Genomic DNA, 26,455 nt, shown 5'->3' on the forward strand with positions numbered 1-26,455 from the left:
AAATGCAGCTTTGTCTTTTTATCCCCATGTTATTCAGTGGGGCATGGGGAGGGGCGTGCTGGAGGGGTGGACTGGGCCATACCTCGGGGGATACGAATGGTGATGTTGGACAGTGTGGGGATTCCATCTGGGGTCCACGTGAAGTAGCCTCCCGTGATCTTCATTAGGTGCGTCCCACCACCCAGGAGAGAACAGAAAGGCAGCCATTTCCCTGTGTGAATAGTCTCTGGCCTCCCCTCCTCCAGGAAAGCCGAAAGACACTGATTCCAGTCCCTAGATCACTTCCAGAGCAGGGGAGTGGGAGACTGGCCTTCTCATGCTTGGTTGTCCCTGGTTTCTGGACTCCTATGGACCCTATAGGCAGGCAGGGTGACCTCTGCAGAGGACTAAGCATGCAGCTCTCCGGCTTTTCAGGTGCTGAGCTCCCTCTGGGAGCTGGTGCTGGGTGGCCGGGCATAGGGCAGCAGAATCTAGGACTCACCTGGACACAGGAGTTGTCAGCATCGCCCTCTCCACTGGGGACCAGGCTCTGCAGTGGGCCAGTGAGGCCCCAACAATCCTCCCGGGCTGGACGCTTGCGGTTCACGACCTTGAGGGGCTGGGGGTGGTTTGGAGGTGAGGACCCACTGGGCTGGGAGCTGTGTAGGGAAGGGAGCCCCTCTTCCTGGGAAAAAAGGCAGATGTCCGACACAGCAGGCCCGAGTTTTGGACCTTAGAGGACCATGCTGGGAGTAGCAAGGGGAGGCCGGACACTCACCACCGCCTGGTACTTGCTGGCTGGACCCTGGGCCGTGGGCTCACGGGGGGCACACTGCTCCTCACGGATCTCTGCACTGGACAGGAACTCGCTCAGCTTTTGCACGCTGCTCGGGAAACACAGAGACACCCCTCACCCCTGCCAGGGGCAGAGGGGAGGGAAGAGGGCACAGCCTGAGAGAGAGCTCTGAGAAGGTTCTCAGGCCTGAAGTATAGTCCGACAAAGCCCACACTGAAGGGGGCAGACCAGTGGGCATGGGGGCAGGTAATTGGTGTTACCAGGGTTTGCTAGGGTTGACCAGTCAGCTGGAGAAGGTTGGGGTCTGGATTGGCAGTGGGATTGGTTAGTTTTAGGGTTAGTTTAACGTTGAAGTTGGTTAGTCTGGGTTATTAGACTGAAGGATGCTTGGTGTTGGGTTGGTCAGGGTTAAGGTTAGTTAGGACTAGGATTGGTGAAGAATCAATAGCTAGTATTTTGTGAGCATATACTATACGCCAGACACCATGTTAACTGCTTTGCAGCATTATGTAATCGGATCCCCCTGACAACCTGCTCAGGGAGGTGTCATTACTCATGGGGAGGCGGCTATTCCTACCCTCTCCCCTGTCCAGATTTCCCTGTGGACCTGAGGAGGCACTGGAAGCATCACTCTTCCAGTTCATTCTCTCCCATCCTGGAGGTGTGAAAGCTTTCTGGGAAGCTCAGGATTGTTTGTATTCCCCTTTCGTCTCTTTTGCTAAATATCCAACAGGCCTGGGGCAGACAAGCCATCCGCCCTTAAGGCAAGGTTATTCTGGGGCTGTAAGTGAGCCTGTGGCCTGGAGTCACCCTTTCTGTGTGCCACCCCCTAGATGGGAGGGGCAGACTGCCAGACTCTGCCTTCCTCCCCTGTCCAGTCTCCCTCCCCTGCAGGCGGTGACTGGGAAGGATGGAGCTGGCCCTCATCTCTTGGGGTGAAGCTTCAGGTAGTGTCCTGAGCCCACCTTCAGCCAGAGCCTGAGCTCCGTCACTGAAAAGGCCTCTGCTACTCTGGTGTTCCATTCCTGGAAACAGTGGGATCCAGAGTGTTTGAAAATGTGAATGCTTTGGGATCAGTGCAACAGTTTTTGGGCAGGTGCAGCATTCTTAAATCTGTGGTTTCTACATAGAATCATAGGGCTGGAGAGTGGGTGGTGGAGGAGGGGTGATCATCAGACCCCACAACACCATGGCCAAGAAACTGAGTCAGCACAGCCGACCATGGAAATGGGAGCAAATCTCTGTTTAACTAGCTACTCCCTGGTCAGATACTCCTTAGAGCATAATTTTGCTGAGTTATGCCCCATTCCATCTTTGAACCCATGCTAGAGCCTCCTCCTGCAAGCTATCCTCTCTATCAGCTACTTCATTCCAACAGCTACTCCTTCCTTCCAGCTTCCCAGGACCTGCCAGAGTCCCATGAGACAGGCTTCCCAGGACCTGCCAGGGTCCCATGAGACAGGGGTGTCGCCTTCCTCAAGGCTGAAGACACAGAGGACATTTGTTACTGACTGGTTCTCTGGCCATGGGTAAGGACAAGCCAGCCCTCCACAGAGGTATGACAGGCTCTTGCTTTCAAGGAGCCAGAGCTATTTCAGAGGCTCAAGGATGTCTTCACACTCCAGATATGGCATTTCCCAGCCAGAGCCTCAGCCATCTACCTTCAGGCTTTCATTCCCAAGAGGGCGACGCCTCTGGGACAGTGGCAGAGGCTCTAGAGCCCAGAAGTGGGAGCCTCCAAGAGCTGTGGGCCAATCAGAGCAGGACCTGGCGCCTGAGGGAAGCTGCTTCACTGGCTGAGGCTGTGGAGGGCTCAGGGGCTGTGGAAAGGGTAGGGGATACTTGGCCTGGGAAAGACAGACACAGTGGATGCCTTCTGATATCTGAGGGGCTGCCACGTGGGGAAGGGATAGCCTCATTCTGGGTGGCTCTTGAGGGCGAAGTTAGGACCAGTGGGTAGAATTTAGGAGGATTTCACGTTTGGCTCAACATTGATTTTTTTTTTTTTAAGTTGTCGTGGAAGTGACAGTGAGTCCCCTCTCCTGGGAGGTATGTAAGCAAGTCCTTGCTTAGGGATGGTGAGCTGGGAAACCATACAGGCCAATGTCCCTCTGACCAACCAGGACCAGCTACAGCAAGGCCCAGCAATGGGGGTATGTCCCGGGACCAAACAGCTGTGGTTTGGCCATCACTCAAGCAAGCCCTGAGGCTGACACAGGACCTGCCTGCCCAGTGCCCTCGCCCGGACCCTCCCCTCACCTCACTAGAGCTTTGACGGTAGATCGGACCACACTGGACAGCAGGAACAGCGGTGTGACCAAGATATGGAAGAGGGAGAGGGAGGCAAAGGCCACGGAGGGCGAGAAGTCGGCCTCTTTGAAGAAGCTGACATGGCCCACGAAGGTCTGTGGACAGAGGCACAAGTGAGGCCAGGGTGACCCAGGGAGTGGGTCCCTCCCACACTGGAAATGCTCGGCACTGGAAGGGAAACGAGACGACTGGCAGGGAACGGGCTCCTAAGGGGGCCTTTCAGTTGGAGACACCTTCATCATCCCCATAGTCATCTCATGGAAACATCCCCAACAAGCTCAGGACTTCAAGCTGGAGAGTAGGCGCTGCTCCCTCCCTGTCCTGCCCAGGGTTAGGTTAGCACTGCCCCCTCCGCAGACAGCAGGTGGGGTGCTCATCTCCCCAGTCCTCATCGGGATAACATAAACACAGTGATTATGAAACCATCGCCTCGTCATGCAGTGCTTTGCCCCTGCCACCTGGCTGGCTCAGTGGCCTCTGTTACCCACAGTTCTGCCAAGAGCTAGGCCAGGAACCAGCTCAATAAATCACATTGGAAGTGAATTCCCAAGCGTACCCGACAGGCTGTGAACTCTACACAGCTCAGGGACACCGGCCCTGGGGGAAATAAGTAGATCTTTTTAAGGAACTGCAGCCATCACAGAAGACAGGGATGGGAGGCTGGGTGAGGGGGCTGCAGGCTCACAGGGGCCCAGGCCTTTCTGTAGGAGCACGCTGCCTGCCCCCCATGGCTGAGCTCCCACACAGCTTTTATGAAACTGCTTTAGAAAGCCACCATTGTAATATTTAATGGCATGGAGAATTGTGTGTGGCATATTCTTAAATTTAAAAGAGCAGGTTACAAAACTGCATGTGCAGCACATTCCTATTTTTGTAGAAAATGACATATCATAGGCCTTAAAAAAAGACTGGAAAGAAACACATTAAAAATGTTACCGGTGGGATTACGGGTGATTTTAATTCTCTTTGCACTTTCTACTCTGGATTTCCCATCATTTCTATAATACACGTTTCACTTTAAAAATGAAAAATTTGTATAGCTATTTTTTAAAAGAAAGTTAATTTCTCTAAATGCTAAGCTTCCGGTCTTCCAGGCCTGGAGGCAGAGGCCCCTGTCCGGCTGGAGTTGGGGAGGGGCCGCACCCTCTATAAATTTTCGATCTTATTTTCTGTCTGGCTGTGGAGCCTGTCTTCTGAGGCCCCTGTGCAGAAAGGCCAAACCTGGGCAGCCTGTCACTGCAGATGCCCTCCCCCTCCACCCTACCCCCAAGAGATGGAGAGAGGATCCACTTACTATGAGGACAGCTGCAATGGGGATGGCCGTGTTCATGAAAACTGCAGAGGAAGCACAGGTATGAGTTTAGCAGGAGGAGGGTGACAGCTACACATGGAGATGCCCTGGGTGGCTGGAGGCAGCACAGCCCAGTGGTGCCAGCCTGTGGGGCACAGCTCCGGTAGGCTAGGGGTAGAATTCTAGCCCTGTGGCACCTCCAGTTCCTCACCCTGTTTCCCTCAGGACTCTTGTCCCAGGTACCCCGGCCCCCAAATCTGGGGCTTAAGCTGTTAAGTCACTGTGTGTGAACAGGGTGAAGTTAGCCCCATGGGAAAGTGGTGGGAGAAGGATGGGAGAGTTGGCTGTCTGTGGCCAACTGTGAGGTCAGAAGCACGTGTTTCTGGGGGCACCAAGCTGCCACTTCTTCCTCTGCCTTTGGCTCCTGTGTCCCCCAAGCCAGGCTCTCTATGAAGCTTAGAGGCTTCCTAATCTCCCATGGCTCTTGAGAAAATTTCAAACTCATTCACTCTAAGGTATTAGTAACTAAGGACAGCTTAAAGCAGGATGTCCCTTAGAGTCTGTGTGCAGGTGGGGCAACTGGTTTGCGGCAACAGAGCCCCCCTCCTTATTCTGTTAAACTTGTGGCCTTTAGATCAGTCACAGGGACTTCAAGAAGCAAAGAGAGTGGGACTTGGTGTGAGAGAAGGGCAGAATCCCTGTTACTTATAAGTTGTGTAACCTAGGGCATGTCATTTACCTTCCCCATGTCTCAGTTTCCTCATCTGATTTTTGTAAATTTATAAATTCTTGTTCATACACCCCAGCTCTTTCCAAGGTCAGAGGAGATAACATGGGTAACAGGCTCTGTGAGGCCCGGGTGCTGCCTACACATCATACCTCATGGGCTACTAGCTGAGCCCTGCTCCACACTCACCCCTCCTCTGGCCTGGGGTGTGAAATGCTCAACAGTGCCCTGAACCCAGGCCTAAATTTCCAGAGAGAGCAGCCCCCCCATGGCATAAGAGGCAACCATGCCAGCTGCCACCTTCCCATCCTATCCTCCTTCATTCAAGGATCCTCTTCCAGGGCAGCCTAGAAAGGAGTCTGGTTCTGCCATTAGCCAAATTAAAGCAGAGGGACCAGGAGTCAGGAGCCAGAAGCCAGAGGCCAGGGCTCTGCCTGTGCACATGGCCCCTGTCTAGTGAATGGCGAAGTCTTGGACAATCTGATGAAGTCCAGATGGTCAACACCATTCCAAGAAGTTGACTGCCCATTTACTCCAAGAATCCTGCAGCAGTCAGTACATACAAAGCATTGTACGTCAGAGATGTGGCCCCCAACTTCAGGGAACCCCAAGTGGGTAGAAGGACATGGCCTCTGCCCTAAGGGGGTTTCCAGTCTGAGGAAGCAGACAGGAGCTATGCTCCCAGGAAGTTCCAGATACAATGGGGAGACAGAGAACATGCCCCTTAGGAGTTCTCAAGCAGATGGGAAGGACATTGTCCCCATCCTTGGATAATTCCTGATCTGATGGGGAAGGCAAGGCTCCTGCAATTGGAGAGGTCCCAGTCTCCTGGAGGATGTATGGCTGGAGCCCTTACATGGCTGGGGCCCTGGCAGATGGCAAATTTCTCTGCCCATAAGGCTTTTAATCAATACCAACATCATACATGGCTGTGCTTTAACTGCTCTTCCTCATGAAGGCTGGATGGTTTCCAGGGCCCACTACCATGCCACAGCCCTCCTGCACTCTTTCTGCCAGGAGACAGTGTAAATATTATTGGTGTTCCCATAGCATAAGGGACCCAGATCTGGGACATAGGACATAGTGTAGCCATTACTGGCCGAGGAGGAGAGGGAGAAGGATGCCCATTAGACCTAGGACCTTGACCATCAACAACTATATAACTCTAAATGTGAGGTAGCTTTGCCCCTCCCCTATAGGGCCAGTCACTCCAAGGAGCAACTGGGAGGGCAGGGGCCTCTCTTCTGCTCCTCCTGGCCCATCCCCATAAATAACCAATAAGGAGGGGTCCTGTGCACCCATCCCTCAGCCTCCGCTCCAGGCCAAGACCCCTCCTTCGCATTCTGGGACTTGACTCCCAGCCAAAAAATAGTCTGAGTGTTGGATTATAAATTGCTACAATGCTCTTGGAAAGCACTCTGGTGCTTTGTAGCTAGAGCCACACAGAAGTTCAGACCTTCTGATCCTATAATCCGTCTCCAGGGAATTTATCCTGAGTAATCATTCAAGAGCAGCACAAAGCCATCAGCTAGATGGTATTAGCTGCAGCTAACACAAAATTCAATAAAACAAAACCACAACCACAGCAACAGCACAAACCACCCCAGACGAAATGAACTGGAAATGTCCAACAAGAGGGGCTGTTTTAGTAAATGATGGTGCATCAGCTGCGGAGGAGATTTTGCAGTCAGAAAATGTAATAATTGACACTTCATTCTATTGCACATTTTCCCTGGTCATGATTTTTTTAATTTAATTTTTTTTCAATTTTATTGTCTTTATTTTTGTAGCTGCCTGAACTCCTTTGAGGAACGAGACAAGCTATAAATAAATTTAAAAATGAACATCCCAAAGCTGATGCAGCAACATGGAGTATGCTTCTGATATAATTAGCTTCCGCCCAGTTCTGGCTGTTGTATGGAGACGCTAAAGAATGAAAATGTGATTTTCCATTTCTTTCACCCTCCCCTTGAAGGACGGCCTTTGTGCAGAGAGTTCTGGGTCCCCTTCAGGGCCGGGGCTGGGAAAGTGGAATCATCAGCTGCGTGCGTGTGTGCGTGTGTGTGTGTTTTGTAAGAAAAAGAAATAACCTTTAATATGTTCAATGATAATTTACTGGATCTTCCTCTTGTGTCAAAAGCTATACATTTTCTCCTCAAAGTAGCTGCTCCAAGAACTAACTAGCCCTCTTTATCTCCCTCTAGCTGGGATAGACTAACTCCCCTCCACCTCTGCCTCTCTTCTTTCAATAACACTGCGTAGGTGTTAATGGCCTGGGCTCTCACCAATAAACAGAATTGTCCTTTAAGCCAGCAACCCACAGGCAGTGGCACCCAAAGCCTCACCCCCAGCCCCCACGGCAGAAGCCACAGAGCTGGCATTGTTTCCACTGTCTCAGGAGGAAGGAGCCAAAAGCTGACCCTCAGCACAAATCAAAGCCCAATATGGAGAGAGAATAACTGCTTCTAGGCCCAGAGGAGGCAAGCTGTGGGCAAAAAAGGGGAAATTTTTCAGCCACCCCATCTTTAGAAACAAGGGAAAAACTAGGCCCTTTTCCACTGTTAGCTCTACAAGGTGCTCTACTGCTCCAAGGGGATCTGAAAGTGCAAAAGGATCTAACAAATAAGGAGAACTTTTCCGACGCTGGAGATAAGAGTGACAAACAGAAAGATGGGTGAATATAATAATGTGTAAGAAGATGACGCTCGGAGCCTCTGTTCTTCACGTGGCTGCCAGCCCTACAGCCTTACACAGTAAGAACCAGGACAACCACTCCAGACTGGTATAGCTGGGGAATCTTCAGGCCTTTTCCTAGGTCCCACATCAAGTGTCAGATCCCATTCCAGGGATGATACATGAGAGGGAAGACGAGTGCAAACTTAGCTGTGTGGATCAGTGCTGGCCCCAGACACAGGGACTTCATGCATTCCAAGTAAGACTCAAAGTTCCCAGGGAGTAACAGGGCCGACATGCCAAAAAGAGAGACCCCTGCACTCAAAGCAATACCAGTGCCGTGGTGGCAGATGGACATCACCATGGGAAGAGACCAACTGTAGATAGTGAGTGGGGAGATATGGGGCAGTTTGAACCTGTGTTCTTATTCCAGAACTGCTCCATCTCTTCTTCGGCCGTGGTTCCCAAAGGAACAGCATTTCTGATACAGAGCTGAGGGCTCAAGTGGGCTCGGAGGCAATGATGACCAACATGTCTCAGCGAGACCACAGCCATCTTGGGTTCCGGTCAGGAGGGAAGTGACCAGCTGCTTGTGTTTTAAAGGTCTGTCTGAAGATCATCTTTTGGGGCTCTGGGGTGGATGTGGCTGGATCTGGGAAGTCTGGGGGTGTTACAGGCTCTGGCACCTCTCTGAGCACAGTACTCGGTCCTGTGCCCTAGCTGGGGGTGAAACAGGAAGGCAGGGAGCTGGGCATACAACTGTCATGGGTTGAAGATCTGAGGCCTTGCCCTCATTTTCCTAAACCACACAAAGTTCTATAAGGTTCCAACACGGTGGAGGGGTGGGGAATAAAGCCAAGAATAGATTTCTGTCCAACTTTGGCCCAAGGTGAGGTGACTCACTTCAATTTGATTTAGAAAAAAAACAAAAACAAAAAGAAGAACATGATCGTGCTCAGATCTTGAATGTTAAGGAGGAAGAACTATGTTAAATAACGGCAAGTGAAACAGGATTATAAAACCTTCTTCTTGTGTAAGTGTGATGCTGTTATGGAAAAGTTTAGTTGCATGTAGGCTGGCCTGAAAGGCTGCCATCAAAACTGAAAGCCCTTCTGCAATAGTGTAGAGACATGGGTATTTTTTAGAAAATCCTTTCCAAAAATATCCCTTAAGATTTATCCATTCAAGGCCGGGAGTGCTGGCTCACGCCTGTAATCCCAGCACTCTGGGTGGCCAAGGCAGGTGGATCACCTGAGGTCAGGAGTTTGAGACCAGCCTGGTCAACATGGTGAAACCCCATCTCTACTAAAAATACCAAAATATTAGCCAGGCATGGTGGTGCATGCCTGTAATCCTAGCTACTCGGGAGGCTGAGGCAGGAGAATCGCTTGAACCCAGGAGGCGGAGGTTGCAGTGAGCTGAGATCACGCCACTGCACTCCAGCCTGGGCAGTAAGAGTGAAACTCTGTCTCAGAAAAAAAAAAGACTTATTTATTAAAAAAGGGTCTCCTTGTTCCAGGCCTTGTGCTGGGTCTGGGGGCTATAGTAGTAAATAATTGTGTAAGTTTTTCATACCCCCAACCCCTGCTCCAAACAAAACAAAACAACAAATCAACAAACTAGAGTTGGGATCAGATCACCTATTCCCCGTGGCTTTGCCCAAGGAATGTTGTCTGGCCCTCATGGGCACCAGCCTGGCATTACAATACTAGGAGCTTTTCATCTCCAAAGCATTGATGCATGTTTCAGAAGCTATATGTCAGAGAGGCACAGCCAGCCATTTGTACCTCTGATTAACTTCAGCTTTGTTGCCTGTGCAGGGCCAGGGAGGAGCGTGTAGGCTCATAGCTTGGGCCTAATTGCAAGATGCATCTGCAGGAGGGGAAATGTATTTTGAAGGGCACGGGGCTATTTCCCATTCAGTCCAATAGTCAGTGCAGTCAACAGAGGGGGAAGGAAATCAGGTTAACAGTGTCAGTTGCTGGCAGCTGAGGAAGTGTGGCAGGAGGCATTTCAGTCAGACTGATCCTTACCTCCTTAATTGATGGGCGCCCCGACTCTCCCTCAGCCACGCTCCCCACCAAGCCAGGCCAGGATATGCATAAGCAGCCTACTGTGGCTGCACCAGCTGGCAGAAGGGCGGGTAGATATTGAAGAATTTCAGGCCAGGCGCAGTGGCTTAAGCTTGTAATCCCAGCATTTTGGGAGGCCGAGGCAGGTGGATCACCTGAGGTCAGGAGTTTGAGGCCAGGCTGGCCAATATGGTGAAACCCTATCTCTACTAAAAATACAAAAAAAAAAAAAAAAATTAGCTGGGCATGGTAGTGGGTGCCTATAATCCCAGCTGCTTGGGAGGCTGAGGCAGGGAGAATTGCTTGAACCCAGGAGGCAGAGGTTGCAGTGAGTTGAGATCGCGCCACAGCACTCCAGCCTGACAGCAGAGTGAGACTCCGTCTCAAAACAACAACAACCACCACCACCTAAAGAATTTCAGAGATGCTGGGGAAGGAAGGGGGACCAGGTCTCCAGGTCATGTTGTTTCTTCCACTGCCTGTTCTGAGTTAGGGCCTCCACTGAGGAGGACAGAGGCTTCACCCACTGCATCCCCAGGCCTGGCACACAGAAGGTGGGCAGGAAATATTTGTTTAAAAAAAAATGAATGGAACAAACGAAAGACCCAGGGTCAAGTGAGTAACACAAAAGAGAAAGAGGGGTATTTGGAACTGACCCTGTGGCTCTGACCACATGCACAGTCACTATTCATGGACATGATCAATCTCCCACAAGACTGGGAGGGCCAGGGCTATGCCTGCTTCCTTTTTAACATCCAGGACCTCCATAGAGCCTGGCACAGAGGAAGGGCTCTGGAATGGGTGCCTCACAACGGACAGAACAAACTGGCAGCATATTGAGTGTTCTAGGACCTGGGACCCATTTGTCACCTCTACAAAGCTTGTCCTCAGATACAGAGGAACCACCTAGAGTTATGCTGCTTCTGCAAGGAAAAAAGGATTGAACTGACTTCTAAAGGAAGAGACCATAGTCCTTGTCTCCAGCTTCCTCCCACTTTGTCTTCTACTCATTGAAATCCCACCGTCTTGCAAGGTACACCCCACATCGCCCCTACATGAATCTCTGGGTGAACCCCCAGCCCACACGGACATCCTTCTCTGTGTTTTGCCTTTTGCTGTGGAAGACCTCACTGAGACATTTCAATTCACTGAGGGTCAATCCTCTCTGCTGTACAATGGGACAACAGAGCTACACACCTCACCAAGTTGTTATGAGGATGAAGTGCAATCACCCTTGCTAGGAGGCCAGCATGGAGCTGGCCACTTGGTTCTGCTCTTGCTGCCACACTGTTCTGTGCATGTTAGCTCTGACTTCTCAGTGGAACATAAACTCCTTGAGAATGGGGAGCACATCTTAGCGTTTTTCCCTTACCTCCTTCCCAGTGTTAGGCACAGGGTGGGGCACATGAATAGGGCTCACTCAACATCCACTGAGCAACTTACATTTCTATTTTTATTCAAGAGGAAATACCAATTCTGGATGTCACTTTTGATGACAGAGAAACTGTGCCCATTCCCTTTTCAGCCCCCTGTTTTATCCTGTACCAGTTCAGGACTCCATACACAGCTGCTCTCAGTGATATTGATGGCGAGACCATCAGACAGAGTCACAGGTAATCTTGCCTGCCCAGAAGTCTGACGGTGCCACATATGAGCCACCAGACTGAAAGCTTGGTATCACCAGGATGGGCCCCAACAGGAAATGTGATTCTGGGGCTCCTCTGCAGCGCCAGGACTCCAAGACTGGCGCCAGGGGTCAGAACAAGAGATGCCCCATTATCTCACGCCTAATGACCTGTGTCTTGATCCTTGGTAACAGAAGACAGGAAGTCCAGAGGAGGTAAATGAACACACACTCAAAGCATATGCCTGCAGCCAGGAGGTACCCTGCACCCTACCACCCATCTCTCTCCCCGTCCAACTGCTGACTAATGGAGGGGGAAAAAAAACACATCCTGAGAAAGGCAAACACACTGAGCAAACAGCACTTGACTTTCAAAGCTCTCTCCAAGGGCTCTCCCCTTTCCCCTCCTCTGCTGCTCTCTTCCAGGGACCAACCTGGGCTGCTCTGTTTCTCTAGGTGACTTGGACAGGTGAGGAGTCCTGGGCGGGCTCCTGCTTGACTCCAGAGCCCCTTACTTTTTTCCAGAGTCATCTCAGCTCTTGACAACATGTCCCTAGGTCCTCCTGGCCCCAGGCCCATCACAAAGCCATGGCTTGTCTTCTGGGGGCCCTGGGGGACAATGAGCACCCACTAGGTAGGCTTCGGTGGGCTAGCCTGGGAACTCAAGCATCTTTTGATGCTATTTATATAAGAAAACATGTCCCAGGCTGCAGTTTGGAATGCAGGAAATGAATACATATCTTTTAGGAGCAGTCAAAGCAGATGTCACCTGCCCCCACTACATGACCTGAGGCTGCCCCAACTTCATTGCTTGCTGTGCCAGGAGCCTTGGGGACCCGGTGCCCCCACTTTCCTTGATGCTTCTCTCCCCTCTCTCCATCTCAGCAATGGAAAGTCTGCTGTACCCCACCCTGTTGTTGCTGGGAGAGGAAGTCCCCCAGCTATCAGGAGAAGCCCTCTCCCACCTCGGCAGCTGTTCCTACTGCTGGGAACTGTCTCTAAACCTGTACAAAACTGGGAGGCTGTACACAAGCAGGGGGTTACTCTTCATATAACCAGCCACCAGAGGCAGGCAGAACTGACAGAGAGAAGGTTGAAGTGGGCCTGGGGCTGGGGACATTGGCTTTTCTGAGCTCCCCAGATGTTTCTTCCAAATTTCTCCTGTCTATGGAGTGCTTAGCCTGAGTGTGTTTGGAGGCTCTGAGCACCACAGGGTCAGGGATGAGGATATCAGGGAGAGACCAGGAACCTGGGGTGTCTTGGTGAGGAATCTGGGAAACAGTGACTGCCTGCTATGCTCACAGCTCCATTCTCAGAAAATCAAATGCTAGCAGAACTTTCTGCATAAAACGCCATGGCTTGTGCCATGTATGGTAGAGGGTCTAGCCACTGATGACTGGACCACGTTCCCTGCCTGAGGCATAGGACACCATGGTCTGGCTGGACACAGGGAGGCTGGACACCTGGGGTATTCACGGCAAGCTCCATCCTGTGAGAACACTGCTGTGGGATGTTTCCTCAGTCCCCTAGAAAGGGACATGCCTTGGTGCCCATGTTTCCAAATTGTCTTGGGGACTGGGACAGCTTGGTGGCCACCTAGCTCCATCGGACCCTCTCTCTAGGCAGCAAGAATGCCAAGAATACACAGATGACCTGAGTGACCATCTCATTCTCCATGAGGCTTGCTCTACGGGCCTATCTGGGAGACACTACCAGCACCCCCCAATTACCACCTTCCCCCACCAGGTGTATCTCTTCCTGGCACCAAAAGAATCAATTTTAGTTGGAGGAGGTGGTCAGTAGCACCTCTTAATTTCCTTCCCTAATTCTACTCCTTTCAGAGCCCAGAGATTTTTTTCTCTTAAGAGAAAATAGCCTTATAGTGGTGCCCCATGGTGTCCCAAGTCTTCTTCACCCCACAGAGGTCCCCAGCATTTTGTGGAAAATAGCCTGAGGCCAGAAGTTAAGAGACTTTGGAAGATCTAGTCTGAGCCATGCTACTAACCTCAGGAGGGATCTCAGGAACACACTCCCCTCTGGCCTTAATTTCCCACCTGTAAAATGGTTCTACCAACTTACTCTCCTTACCACATTCTGTGTAATCCCCACCCATCTGTCTTCTAATTCAAAAATTCTCTCTCCAGCCATACTCATTCATATAACCTGTGCACTGAGTAGGTTTTGGTTTCTTTTTTGTTTTCTTCTCTCCAGGGGCTTCCACTTGGCCATAAAGACTCTTAGACTGGACAGGTCAGGGAACTAGTGTGAAGTCAGCTGGTTGCTAAATATCTACATCCCAATTATGCACTTGGGAAGTAACCACCATGGGATGGGTCCACGGAGCCATGAGACCAACTGTGAGATAAACTTGGGCCAAGACTCCATGGATCACCTCATCTCCATAAGCTCTCACTCTGGCCAGGGGACCATTGTTCACTGAATTAATTTCAATAACTAAAATTTCAATTTCTAAAAAATCTTTTGGGCTGGGCACAGTGGCTCATGCATGTAATCCCAGCACTTTAGGAGGCTGAGGTGGGTGGATCACGAGGTCAGGAGTTCAAGACCAGCCTGGCCAATATGGTGAAACCCCATCTCTACTAAAATACAAAAATTAGCTGGATGTGGTGGCATGTGCCTGTAGTCCCAGCTACTTGGGAGGCTGAGGCAGGAGAATCACTTGAACCTGGGATGTGAAGGTTGCAGTGAGCCGAGATTGTGCCACTGCACTCCAGCCTGGGTGATGGAGCGAGACTCCCGTCTCCAAAAAAGAAAAAAAAGTTTTATATTCTCAGTAAAATGGTTTCAAGTATATGGGACTCTAGGACTTTTACCAGTTTTGGTCTTTTTCTTATTCCTTGGCTTGGGGTTCCCAAACCACTTAGTTAATATAAATTCAGTCCCTATACCTATAAGTACCTTCAGCTTGGGCTTCTGATATTTAAGGATAACTAGTCTTTTTCTTTTGTATGGCCCCAAGTGGATTGAAGCTTTCTTATAGCTTCCCCAGGGCAATGATAGCTCAGTCTGACTTACTAAAAAGTCTTCATTCTTACGAGAGTTCGAAACTGTGGTCATTTACTCACTTGCTGCTGCCTGTCAATAACGTATCAGTTCCATAAGGAATGAGACCTCATCTCTCTTTCTCATCACAGTATTCTGAGGGCCAGCACAGTGTCCAGCACATAGCAGACTTTTCATGCATATTTGTTGGATAAATGAATGAAGAGTACTTTGATTTCTGGGAGCTCAGCTATCAGAGCCAGTTTGAGGCTCCCCCACTGAGTCGGATAATCTCAAAGCCTCCTGCTTCTGTCCCTGCACAGCCTCTCACCCGAGCTCTGACGCCCTCTCCTTGCATGTAGGCAGCAGCACCCAGGGCTGGCTGCATGGGGTGAACTCACTGGAGATGGAGGTATAGATGGCAAAGGCCCTGAGGCTGGTCATCTCCTTCCTGCGGGTCGTCTCCACCCGCGTGCGGAAGATGTTCTCCCAGGCGTACAGCTTCAGCAGCTTGATGCCGCGGAGCATCTCGTTGGTCTGCTTCAGCCGCTCATTGGAATACTCCTGCAGGGGTCCCCGAGACAGAGGGGAGTGGCTTCTGCTCCGTTCCCCACCCAAGAGGAAGGCCTGAGTGTCAACACTGTCACCACCGTGCCCGGCTCCTGTCCCCACCGGGAGGCAGCCTCCGCCCCCATTAACTCCATTTCCCAGACAAAGAAGCTGAGGCCTGGACAGGTGAAGTGGCCTACTCAAAATCAAAGTCAGTGACTGTGGGTGTGTGGGAGGAGACCTGCTGCTGTAGGGGAAAGGAGGGGAAGAGGGACACAGCACACACACCTTTGGGCACTCACCAGTGTGCTCCGCTGGGCCTGAGACAGCTTGGTGGCCACGAAGTACTGGACAGGAGCCAGTAGAATGATGACAGCTGCTCCAATTAAGGCACTGACTCCGAGGATGTAGTAGAGGAGAATCACACCCACAATGATCTGAGGAAGGGGTCATGGGATGAGTTTCCTTTGACCTGATGGTTGCCCTGCCAGGGGGTGCTGGCAAAATCCCTGTTTCTCCAGTCCCCTAGAGCGGGACAAGCCTTGGTGCCCAGGTTTCCAAATTGTCTTGGGAAGTGGGGTGCAGGGAAGGAGGAGAAACAAAGCAATTTCAAAAGGAGGTTAGCATAATGGGCTCTCACACAAGCAGAAGGTTGCTGGGCTGGTAACTAACTGCATTTATCTGCAAGGTTGGTTGAAGCCTTAACTCTCTCCAGTCTATTTTCCAGATGGAAATCTCTGAGCTGAGATTGCACAATGTTTGTGACAGCATCTTTTGTTCTGTTTGCTGGCTCTCATGGCTTATGGTTCACTGTCACTGGAAGAAAGTGATACCTGAGCAAAGAGGCAAAGTTGCTGCACCCATGCCAGACAAAACCAGCCTGGAGTCCCAGAATTTGCTTTTCATTCTTATGCTCTTGGTTTCTTTAAATTTTTTTAATGAATCTGCCAGGTATTCTCTGAAAAGAGAATTCCTTCTGTGTCTAGCTTTATATAAATGACTGCCTACTTCTGAATATTTATGAGAAGTGTAAATTGCCAGTCCCCAAAGTGCCAAGATGACAGTTTTTCAGGTTGCCTTCAAAGGCAAACACCTCTAAATACAGGGCTTTTTCTTGAAGAACAGATGTGTTGGCTTCCTTAGCTAAAAAAAGAGAAAGAGAGAGAAAGGACTGCTTGCCTTGGTCCTGTAGTCCCAGAGCCCTACACCAGATTGGCATTAAGGTCCCAGCACCGCCTCAAGGATAAAGGAGTAAGTGGGAGGCCCTGTAATTTAATCACAGAATGCCTCCTGGCTTAGCAGGTATCTTAGAGGCTGGGAAGTGGCCCCTTTACCACCAGCCTCCCAGTGTTTGACAGGTGTTAGATGCTGGCACAGATGGGCAGAGGACCATGTTAGGAGATGAAGTACCCTCTTCCCCGGCCTGCCCTGCAGCATCACCCTCCTGGACTTATCTCTGGCATCCGGTCCTTCATTAGCTGTGCTCAAAGGGAGGCCATCAGGGTGTTCTTCAGCCAGTGTGGGTTAGGCAAGACAACAAGAAGGCTCCCGTGGCACCCCAAGCTCACTAACAGGGCACCTTATGAGCTGGTGTCTGCACCCACACCACCTCCAAGGGACTGGCAGCGACTGGGGTGGGAGCTGGGGCTGCAGCTGCTGCTATTCCCTGGCTCCTCCTCATGCTCCCCCATCCCCTCCTCTTTGGTGCTCCCAAGACTCCTTGGTCCATTCCTCTCTTCTGGACAGGTCTGAATGGCCCTCATGGGGAAGAAATCATGGAGTCTGAGTGTGCAAAGCAACTGTGAGAAATAAAAGGATTATTTTGTCTCCTATTTACAGGTTAGGAAAACAACCTAGTGTAGCGGGGAAGACATAGTCTTTAGAGTCTGTGGCCCTGAGTTTGAAGGCCCCAGCCCTTTGCTCTGCAGTCTTGGGTGAGTTACTTAATCTCTCTGATTTTCAGTTTCTTCATTTTTAAAATGGTGATTATAATGCCCACTCTGAAGGACTCTGTTCGTTCTGCAGGACTATTGTGAAGATTACATGAACCTCTATGACAAGCACCTAGAATTGTGGCGGGCATATAGTTGGAGATCAATACAAGGTGGCTTACCCTCCTCTCAGAAAATAAACGAAAAAGCTTCATAGGAACTCTGTCACAGGGGAACCACAGAAGAGAGATATGTGAGTATGGCGCCACACAGCTTACACTGGTGCACTGTGTGGCCCACATACCCAGGAGGGCCTCTGGGTATGTGATACCCAGAGGTATCACATACCTCTGGTATCTCTGGGCCTCTGATACCCAGGAGATTGGGAAACACAGAGACCTCCCGTATAGCTAAATTCCTTAACCTGGTGTTCTTGATAAATGTCAGGGGGCACCCATGAAGCCCCTGAAATTATAGCCAAAATGAGCAAGCATTTATTCTTCTGAGAAAGTTTCACTAGCCTTTCAAAGGTATGTGGAGATTAACGGTGGCCAAGGGCTGGGGGCGAAGATGAGGAGTGACTGCCAATGGGTATGGGTTTCTTTTGGGGGAAATGAAAACTTCCACATTTGTGATGATGGCTGCACGACTCTGTGAATATAGTATACTAAAACCCACTGAGTTGTATGCTTTAAATGAGCGAGTTATATCTCAATAAAGCTGTGTGCATGTGACCAAAAAAAGATTATGAAGCAACAAGAGCCCTCAGGGCTTACATGGAAACGGGGTTTCGGCACTAATGTCAATATTATAAAAAGCCGTGTGTGCCCTGTGGCTAACCAGGCTGCACACAGAATCCTAACCACATGAGTTTCTTTGCCATGGGGCTGGGATTGTATCAACTCCCAGGAGTAACACTGGTTCTTGAGTGCTGGTCAAATCCATAAGTGGTAAAGGTATATACAAAAACAGAAAACCAAAGGACACTTCATGATAAATGAACAAAGGTAAGAAATCAGTAGAGATAAAAATCCCTACCCCCAGTGCAAGGATTAAATTACATAAGGGAGAGGGGCTGGGACAGGGCCAGGCATGGGGCAAGGGCTGTTAATATTAGTTAGCACTCTTATAGTTAGCACTCTTAGCAATGATGCATGCGCAACACTGTAAATACTAGTAATGGTAACCATGTGGCAGGTTTAGTAGACAAAATCTGATTTATTTATTTATTTATTTATTTATTTTTTAGACGGAGTCTCGCTCTGTCACCCAGGTTAGAACGCAGTGATGCGATCTCAGCTCACTGCAACCTCCGCCTCCCGGGCTCAAGCAATTCTCCCGTCTCAGCCTCCGGAGTAGCTGGGACTACAGGTGCATGCCGTCATGCCCGGCTAATTTTTGTATGTTTAGTAGAGATGAGGTTTCACCATATTGGTCAGGCTGGTCTTGAACTCCTGACCTCAGGTGAATCACCCGCCTCGGCCTCCCAAAGTGCTGGGATTACAGGAGTGAGCCACCGCGCCCAGCCAACAAAATCTTACAAACTGCTTGTTCAGGGGGACACAACAGAAAGTGTTGTGTAGCCTTTTGAGTGCTGTGTACATGTTAGGATCCTCCCAGGCTGTGTCTTTCTGCACCAGGCCCTCACTGCCCAAAGTGTTAACTAATGAGAGAACCATGGTCAGAAATCTTCATTTTTCATGTTTCAAAAAAAAAAAAAATGTATTAGAGATGAGGTCTCTCTATGTTGCCCAGGCTGGACTTGAACTCTTGGGCTCAAGCCATCCTCCTACCCCAGCCTTTTGAGTGACTGAGACTGCAGGCATGAGCCACCCCACCCAGCTTAGAGTCTTGTGCATAAAAGGTTGGTTGGTAACTGAACTAGATGAGATCTCCAGGCCCTTTTGTAGCTTTTATAGTCATTGATCTGTCTTGGCAGAATGGAGCGGGGGCAGTCTGGGCGTAGGTAGGTGGTGATGGGGGATGGCGTATATGACTGTTCCCATAAAAAAGAACATCAGATTCTCTGCATCCCATCTTGTCTAGCTGTGTCCCTGTGGGAGCCTCTCCCCTTTTTTTCTTTTAATATTTTTTAACTCTAAGCTTTGCAAGTGAGGAGGACCAATACAAATCACTGGAGATGAAGGTTTACGGAATCTTTATCCCAACAAGCAATGGATTCTGGATTGGTAACGTCTCACTCACACCAAACATGTGCAAATTAGAGGGATCTGATATTTACCAAGTGAAGACTCTGCGGGGCACTCTGCGTGGTGTGTTACTTACATTATCTAACTGAATTGCCATAGCAACTCCAGAGGGTAGGCATCCTTCCCATTTCATAGATGAAGAAACCAAGGCTCAGAGAGGTTAAGTATTTGAATCAGCCTGTCTCACCCAAGTCAGATACTTTCTGCCACATCAAGCTCTCCTGGTGAACCTGCCCCACTCTGGGAATGGGTCTGGGATTTTGGTTTCTGGTCTGAGCACCAGTGTGTAGATTTACTCCCAGCTATAGGACAGGATCAGACACTGGTGGAAGAGCTCCAGATGGGAGACGGGGCACACGAAGCCCGAGGTCAGATCAACCACGCTGACGATTCTCCTCTGATTATTGGGGGGTAATATACCTCTTCCTGAGCCAGCACCAAAGGTTGTCTTGCTTTAAAAAAAAATCACGTTTTAAAGTTTTTATTATTTTTTTAAGAGACAGGAGTCTTTCTCTGTTGTCCAGCCTGAAGTGCAGGGGCGTGACCACTGCTCACTGCAGCCTTGAACTCCTGTGGTCAAGCAGTCCTCCCATCTCGGACTCCCAGGTAGCTGGGACTAAAGGGGCACACCACCACATCTGGTTAAAAAACGCCAGGTTTTGTCTGTTTGTTTTTGAGACAAGGTGTCACTCTGTCACCCAGGCTGGAGTGCAGTGGTGTGGTTGTAGCTCACTGCAACCTCCACCTCCTGGACTTTAGGTAATCTTCCCACCTCAGCTGGGGCTATAGTTGTGAGCCACCACCCCCAGCTAATTTTTTGTACAGACAGGGTCTCACTTTGTTGCCTAGGCTAAAAATATCACGTTGTTGATTTCCAAAACCAATACATGCTTATTAGAGAATTTAGAAACACATAAAGAAAATAAAAATCACTTATAATCCCACCATGTGGTTTTCCAATTCTTTTTTATGTGTGAATATGTACAAATGTATACATAACAGTTTAGTGGTAAGCATATAACATATACTATTCATAACTTATTTTTTTTGCTTAAAAATACGATTAACACTTTTCAATGTAATTAAGTATTTTGCTACAACATAGCTTTTAAGATCTGTGAGCACTCCACATATTATTTTTATTTTCTTTCTTCTTTTTTGTCTGTATAGATGGGGGTCTCACTGTGTTGCCTGGGCTGGTCTTGAACTCCTGTGCTCATGTGATCCTCCTGCCTCAGCCCCCCAAAGTGCTGGGATTACAGGTGTGAGCCACTGCACCTGGCTTGATTTTTCTATCGTTTATAAAGTTGGCTCCATTTTTAAAGTCTTAATGATACTGCCGTCTCTGGTCATTAATAGAGATGGTCAGTGCTTGCAGAGTATGGGGCATGAGGGACCCAGAGGTACAGCCTGTGGTACAGCCAGGTGTGTGAAAGGTATAGGCAAGCATGGAGTGGAAGACAGTGCACTCCTAGTCACTGGCCATGAACCAGCAGATTCTGGTTGTGTGTCCTGCTGTCCCCCTCCCTTCCCCTCAGCCCATCCGGTACCTGTACTGGCATAGCCCAGAGGTTTGGGCACAAGAAGAAAAACCACATAAGCTGATTGGTGTCAATGGCAACCAGATTACAGATCTGCCCAGCAGTCATTTCTCCCATGGACAGGTTGGAGGTGGACAGGTGCATAATTTTATTGTAAATCTTGGTCTAGAAATGAGAGCAGAGTGTTTCACATTCATCATCATTCTTGTCATCATCACCACCCCAGATGCCATCTGTTAGTGTGCCAGGGCCTTCTCAGACAGTCCCTATGGTGCCCTAGAGCAGCTCTGTAAGGTGGTACTGTATCACCGTTCCAACTTACAAGTCTACTCCAGCACAGCCGGCGACTTCCCCAGCAAGTAAGGCCTTTTCCTGTGGACAGGACTTACTTGGCTCTTTATTTTAATTTTATTTAATTAATTAATTTATTTAGAGACAGAGTCTTGCTCTGTCACCCAGGCTGGAGTACAGTGGCATGATCTCAGCTCACTACAGCCTCCACCTTCCGGGTTCAAACAATTCTCGTGCCTCAGCCTCCAGAGTAGCTGGAATTACAGGCACGCGCCTACCATGCCCAGCTAATTTTTGTATTTTTAGTAGAGACGGGGTTTCACCACGTTTGCCAGTCTGGTCTTGAACTCCTGACCTCAGGTGATCCACCCACCTCGGCCTCCCAAGTGCTGAGATTACAGGCATGAGCCACCGCACCCGGTCTGTTCTTTATTTTTAAAAGCAGATATTCAAGTCCAGTTGTATTCTTGATTCACCAGAGGCCAGTGGAGAACACAGATCAGAGCCATAAAAATGATGAAGTGGGGCAGGCCATCTGTTTTAAAGTGGCCATCTCCAGCCTGGGGAGGAGATGTGCTCTGAGACCAAGTCCTGTCATAATTTAGCCTTGAAACAAAATAAGGGTTCGACTTTGGAAGGTCTGATGTGTTACACGACTGTGTGAGTCAGTCAGCCCCAGCACCATCCCCAGAGTGCAGCCACCCCAAGGACCCTCACAGGGCAGATGGAGAGCAGCCGTGGTAATGGCCTCCCCGAGCTCTGAACCTAAAAGCTTTACGTGCAGAGTGATCATGCCTCCCAGAAAGACTGCAATTTTTGGATATGTGCTCTTAAACAAGGAAAAATGCATCTGGGTCTTAAATGTCCTCAGGATGCCTGCTCTTGGATAAAATTCTATTATACATTCTGTTGTAAGGTCGGCTCCCTGACCTTAATTCCTCTTGTGCAAACCCAGGCTTTTTTGCGGGTCAGGTTTTCTTAAGGCAGGAACCTACTCTATGTCTTTCTGTGAGCTAATATACACCATGGGCAAGATTTAAAATAATGAACCTATTCTATGTCTTTCTGTGAGATATATACCGTGGGTAAGGTTTAAAATAATGGCAATGACATTTTTAAATAAATCTATATACCTCCTAGGTTATGTGAAATGAGACTTTAAAAGATAATCACCTAGTTTCAGTGAAGTAGGGACACCAAGTGATCTGTGAAATAAAGCCTTATTAAGTGAAGACCAGCATACATAGAAATGCACAACTGACTCATAGCTAGTAATTATGTATAATTCAGGAATTGTGCTTAATAACTTTTTATGCACAAAGTGTGGTTATTCTCTAACCCATGAAGACACAGACACTCATCTGTAAGGGTACATTTTCTGGAAATCTCCAAAAGAAAGAAAGGGTTTTTTTTCTCCTTAATTTCTTTCTTTCTTTTCTTTCTTTCTTTCTTTCTTTCTTTCTTTCTTTCTTTCTTTCTTTCTTTCTTTCTTTCTTTCTTTCTTTCTTTCTCTCTCTCTCTCTCTCTTTCTCTCTTTCTCTCTTTCTCTCTTTCTCTCTTTCTTTCTTTCTTTCTTTCTTCTTTCTCAGAGTCTTGCTCTGTCACCCAGGCTTGAGTGCAGTGGCGCTATCTTGGCTCACTGCAAGCTCCTCCTCCCAGGTTCAGGCCATTCCCCTGCCTCAGCCTCCCAAGCAGCTGGGACTACAGGCACCCGCCACCACGCCCAGATAATTTTTTTGTATTTTTAGTAGAGATGGGGTTTCACCGTGTTAGCCAGGATGGTCTCGATCTCCCGACCTCATGATCTGCCCACCTCGGCCTCCCAAAGTGCTGGGATTACAGGCAAGAGCCACTTTTTTTTCTTTTTTTTTGAGATGAAGTCTCACTGTGTTGCCCAAGCTGGAGTACAGTGGCATGATCTCGGCTCACTGCAACCTCCACCTGCCGGGTTCAAGAGATTCTCCTGCCTCAGCCTCCCGAGTAGCTGGGACTACAGGTGCATGCCAACATGCCTGGCTAATTTTTGTATTTTTAGCAGAGATGGGGTTTCACTATGTTGGTCAGGCTGGTCTCAAACTCCTGACCTTGTGATCCACCCGCCTTGGCCTCCCAAAGTGCTGGGATTACAGTCATGAGCCATTGCACTCCGCCCCCCTAATTTGTTTCTATAATTAAAACCAGTCTTTCCTTTCTGTGGCATAGTAATGAATCTCTCTTATTAACACGAAAGATTCAAACAATTTGATGAAAATGATTATATGCTAACACATTAAAAAACCATTTTTGGATCTTTTGGTGTAATTGGAAAATGTAATTTATGACATACACACAGTAAGTATATTTAATTACAAAACTGTCCAACCACAAAAGTGGCTGTGTTTTGTGGTGGTGCAAATCTGCCTGTCACTGGAGGGGTCTGAGGAGAGGCTGGGATTTCTGGAGAGGTTTTCTGAACTGAGCAACAGTTTGGTTTCTCCCAGCTCTGGGACCCCATGAGTCTTAGAAGGTCTTAGATTTTCCTGGGCTCTTTCCACTATTGTCACATAATGACATCCCTGAGGAAATACTCTGCTTTCCCAGTGAGAAACCACTGGGGATGGGCAGTGTTGCCACAAACAGCTGCATAGGTTGTGCACTGCACAACTTGGGAGGGCACCGTTCACACAGACTATTCTAAGATAGCCAGAGTTTGGACTCTGACATTGTCCCCAGCCCAAGCTATATCTTTGTCCTCTCGGTCCCTTTTCTGCAGAGCTTCTTATCCTGGCTTCCACATGACCAATGTTAATGATTCTGAGGAACATTTCTGAAGAATGAGGTAGCTTCAGGATTTTACCACAACTTCATGGACATCACTAGGCATAGCTGAATCTAGTTATTCCCAATGCCCATTCTCCTCTTTGCACAGAGAATTTCTAGCAGTGCATATATAGCTGTCAAGAATAAAGATCAAGCTCTTTCTAGCCTCTCTAGATATGGTCATTTGGCCAATTTCTCACCAATGGGATGCAAGAGAGTATGTGCAAATTAAGCATTATGATTTTAAAAGGAAGATGCGTTCCCTCCTCTTGTCCCTTCTTCTGGCTGGTTTAAATGTAAATATAGTGGCAGTTTCAATAGCCACCATGGCTATTGAGATGAAAGTCACAAAAGAAGGCTGGCAGAGCAACATGACACAAGAAGCCAGGTCTCTGATCACTGAGTAGCTCCTGTGTCAGCCCTGACTCTATCTGAAGAATAAACAAACTTCTCTCCCATTTAAACTATTCTCAAACAGGATGTCTCTCTAGTTTGATAGCTGAACCAAAATCCTAGTGAAGACTCTGGGACTTGGACAACTCTCATCATCACCTTCTTCAAAGGGGCCCTGAATATTCCCTGGCTTTGATCATCTTTCCAAGAATCTCTAACAGGGAAGCCACAGAAGGCAGGACCAAGAGCCTAGACTTAAGTGACCCAACAGACCAAATAGGTCACTCTCAGTGGGCAAGATTTCAGAGTTCAAATAGACCTTAGAGCAGTTGTCCTCAACCTTTTTGGCACCAGTGACTGGTTTTGTGGAAGACAATTTTTCCATGGACCTGGGGGAGAGGGATGGTTTCAGGATGAAACTGTTCCACTTCAGATTATCAGGCATTAGATTCTCATAAGGAACACACAACCTAGACTCTTGCCTGCACAGTTCACAATAGGGTTCGTACTCCTATGAGAGTCTAATGTAGCCGCTGATCTGCCAGGAGGCAGAGCTCAGGTAGTAATGCTTGCTTCCGCTGCTTACCTCCTGCTGTGTGGCTCAGTTCCTAACAGGCCATGGACCAATACCCCATCTTAGAGGGCACCCTGTCTTAGAGGCTATCTAGACATGGTATGTCAAGCACATTCCTTTTTTCACACCCAAAGAAGACGGTCTGGTAGCAGAACTCTGGAATAGCCATGTAGAGAGGATTCCAACGTTGCATTTACCCTTGGTCAGAAAGAGTGCTGTGATCAATTGGTGATGTCTGCCACTTTCAAGCCAAGGGCTGAGCAGTTGGCTTTTCAGACCTAGTCCAAGGCAGAACCAGAGCCAGAGCTACTCTGCCTCCCAAGTTCAGCCCAAGACATTTTCCACTATCCCACACTGCCTTGTCAATGGTTACTGTTTTAAAACATTGTTAATGGGCAACAAAAAATAAATTCACAGCAGAATTATTCTTGAGTGTCCATGAGGATGAATAACACTCGTGGACATTATTCCTAATAATAGTTCTTATGGTTAAGTGAAAAAATAATCATCCAAGTACCTGTATTGCTCCTCTCAAGTTAATTCCAGTTTCAATGGCCACATAGTAGGATGCTTGCAGAAATGTCCTTTGCAGTAGGAGGGCAAGGAACAGAAGCACGGCTAAGACGTAGGCATTGGCAAGGAACTCTTGGGATGAGACAAAGTAAACTCCGAGAAATTGTGTCTGTTGGAAAGAGAAGTTCAGAGGTGACTGTCACTGCCAGCAAAATGACCACCGTAGAACACATCACTGTGCCATAATGGACCATGGTCATGATTATTACAAGACCCTCCGTGCCTGCAAAGTCTTATGCAATTGTTTCTGAGTGAAAAATCAGACTGATAAATCCAACTAAACGTTCTTCTAACTACAGGGAAGGTTGCTTACACCCTGTTCATCTTTCCACTTGAGGGAACAGAATGGGGCCCAATTACAACCGCAGGCCCATAAATATGACTCTCAACATTGTGGCCACAGGCCCAGGGGAGAGCATTCTGAATGGGGCAAGAATAAATAGAGCAGCTAAAACCTGAACTGGTATAGCAAGTCTCACAGTGCATGTTCTCTGCTACAGAAATGGAATCAGCAGCTCCGTTGTTCCAAACTCACCAACAGCTTGTACTGTAGCAATTACGGAGCAGAAAAGGCCACCGGAAAACATGGCACTGTAGAGCTCTTGGGAGAGAATGGGAACTCATCACTTATAAGAGACTGAAAATATTTCAGACCCAAGCCCGCCGGCCTCATGGGCTCCCAGGGCCTCCTGTTAAATTTAAGGTTCTCTTGTGTACTTCCAGCAAGATCTCAGATGGCAACCAGTGAAGAAAAACAAACATTTTAACTTTGTTGCTAAAGATACCAGGGAACAACAGTGTGTCTATTTCCAAATTAAGCATCAATAACTCCCAGGAAAACTTTGATCTTGATAAATCCATTGCTCCCCAGCAGAGCCACATCAATATTTCCATGAAGACAGAACTCTGCTCTTTCTCAGACACTGCCCTGGACTATGCGTGCTGTTTGGCAGGGTGTGGGAGCTGCTGCAGGGTAAAGAGGGATGGGAACAAAGTGATGAAAAGGAGTTTGAGGGCACATCCACAACCAGGATCAGGTAGAGAGGGCCCAGGCTCTCAGAGTCAGGAATTCCTGGATCTTGGATCAGAGCTTCCTGATGGTGGCCTCTCAGTTTAACA

General features: G+C 48.7%; 1 protein-coding gene and 1 pseudogene across 10 annotated transcripts in view; both read right to left on the reverse strand.

The window, feature by feature from the left end:
• Positions 1-26,455, reverse strand: part of ABCC8 (ATP binding cassette subfamily C member 8) — an 84,088-nt gene that overhangs the window by 34,615 nt on the left and 23,018 nt on the right. For 5 of the 10 annotated variants that reach the window (XR_637411.4, XM_009186480.4, XM_009186481.4 and 2 more), the window contains exons 7-15: positions 25,281-25,445; positions 20,716-20,871; positions 15,327-15,461; positions 14,877-15,039; positions 4,380-4,420; positions 3,035-3,180; positions 758-863; positions 482-664; positions 83-158 (exon numbers count right to left, since the gene is read on the reverse strand). Coding sequence is in view for 9 of the 10 variants with exons in the window: in XM_009186480.4 (XP_009184744.1) it covers positions 83-158; positions 482-664; positions 758-863; positions 3,035-3,180; positions 4,380-4,420; positions 14,877-15,039; positions 15,327-15,461; positions 20,716-20,871; positions 25,281-25,445 (1,171 nt within the window). In the remaining variant the exon portion in view is untranslated. The remainder of the gene's footprint in view (positions 1-82; positions 159-481; positions 665-757; positions 864-3,034; positions 3,181-4,379; positions 4,421-14,876; positions 15,040-15,326; positions 15,462-20,715; positions 20,872-25,280; positions 25,446-26,455) is intronic. The other 5 variants (XM_021925992.2, XM_021925991.2, XM_009186482.4 and 2 more) reach the window with 2 other exon arrangements.
• Positions 4,747-9,102, reverse strand: LOC103877631 (annotated as a pseudogene).

Source organism: Papio anubis, chromosome 12 (genome assembly GCF_008728515.1).
Source record: "Papio anubis isolate 15944 chromosome 12, Panubis1.0, whole genome shotgun sequence".
NCBI lineage: Eukaryota > Metazoa > Chordata > Mammalia > Primates > Cercopithecidae > Papio > Papio anubis.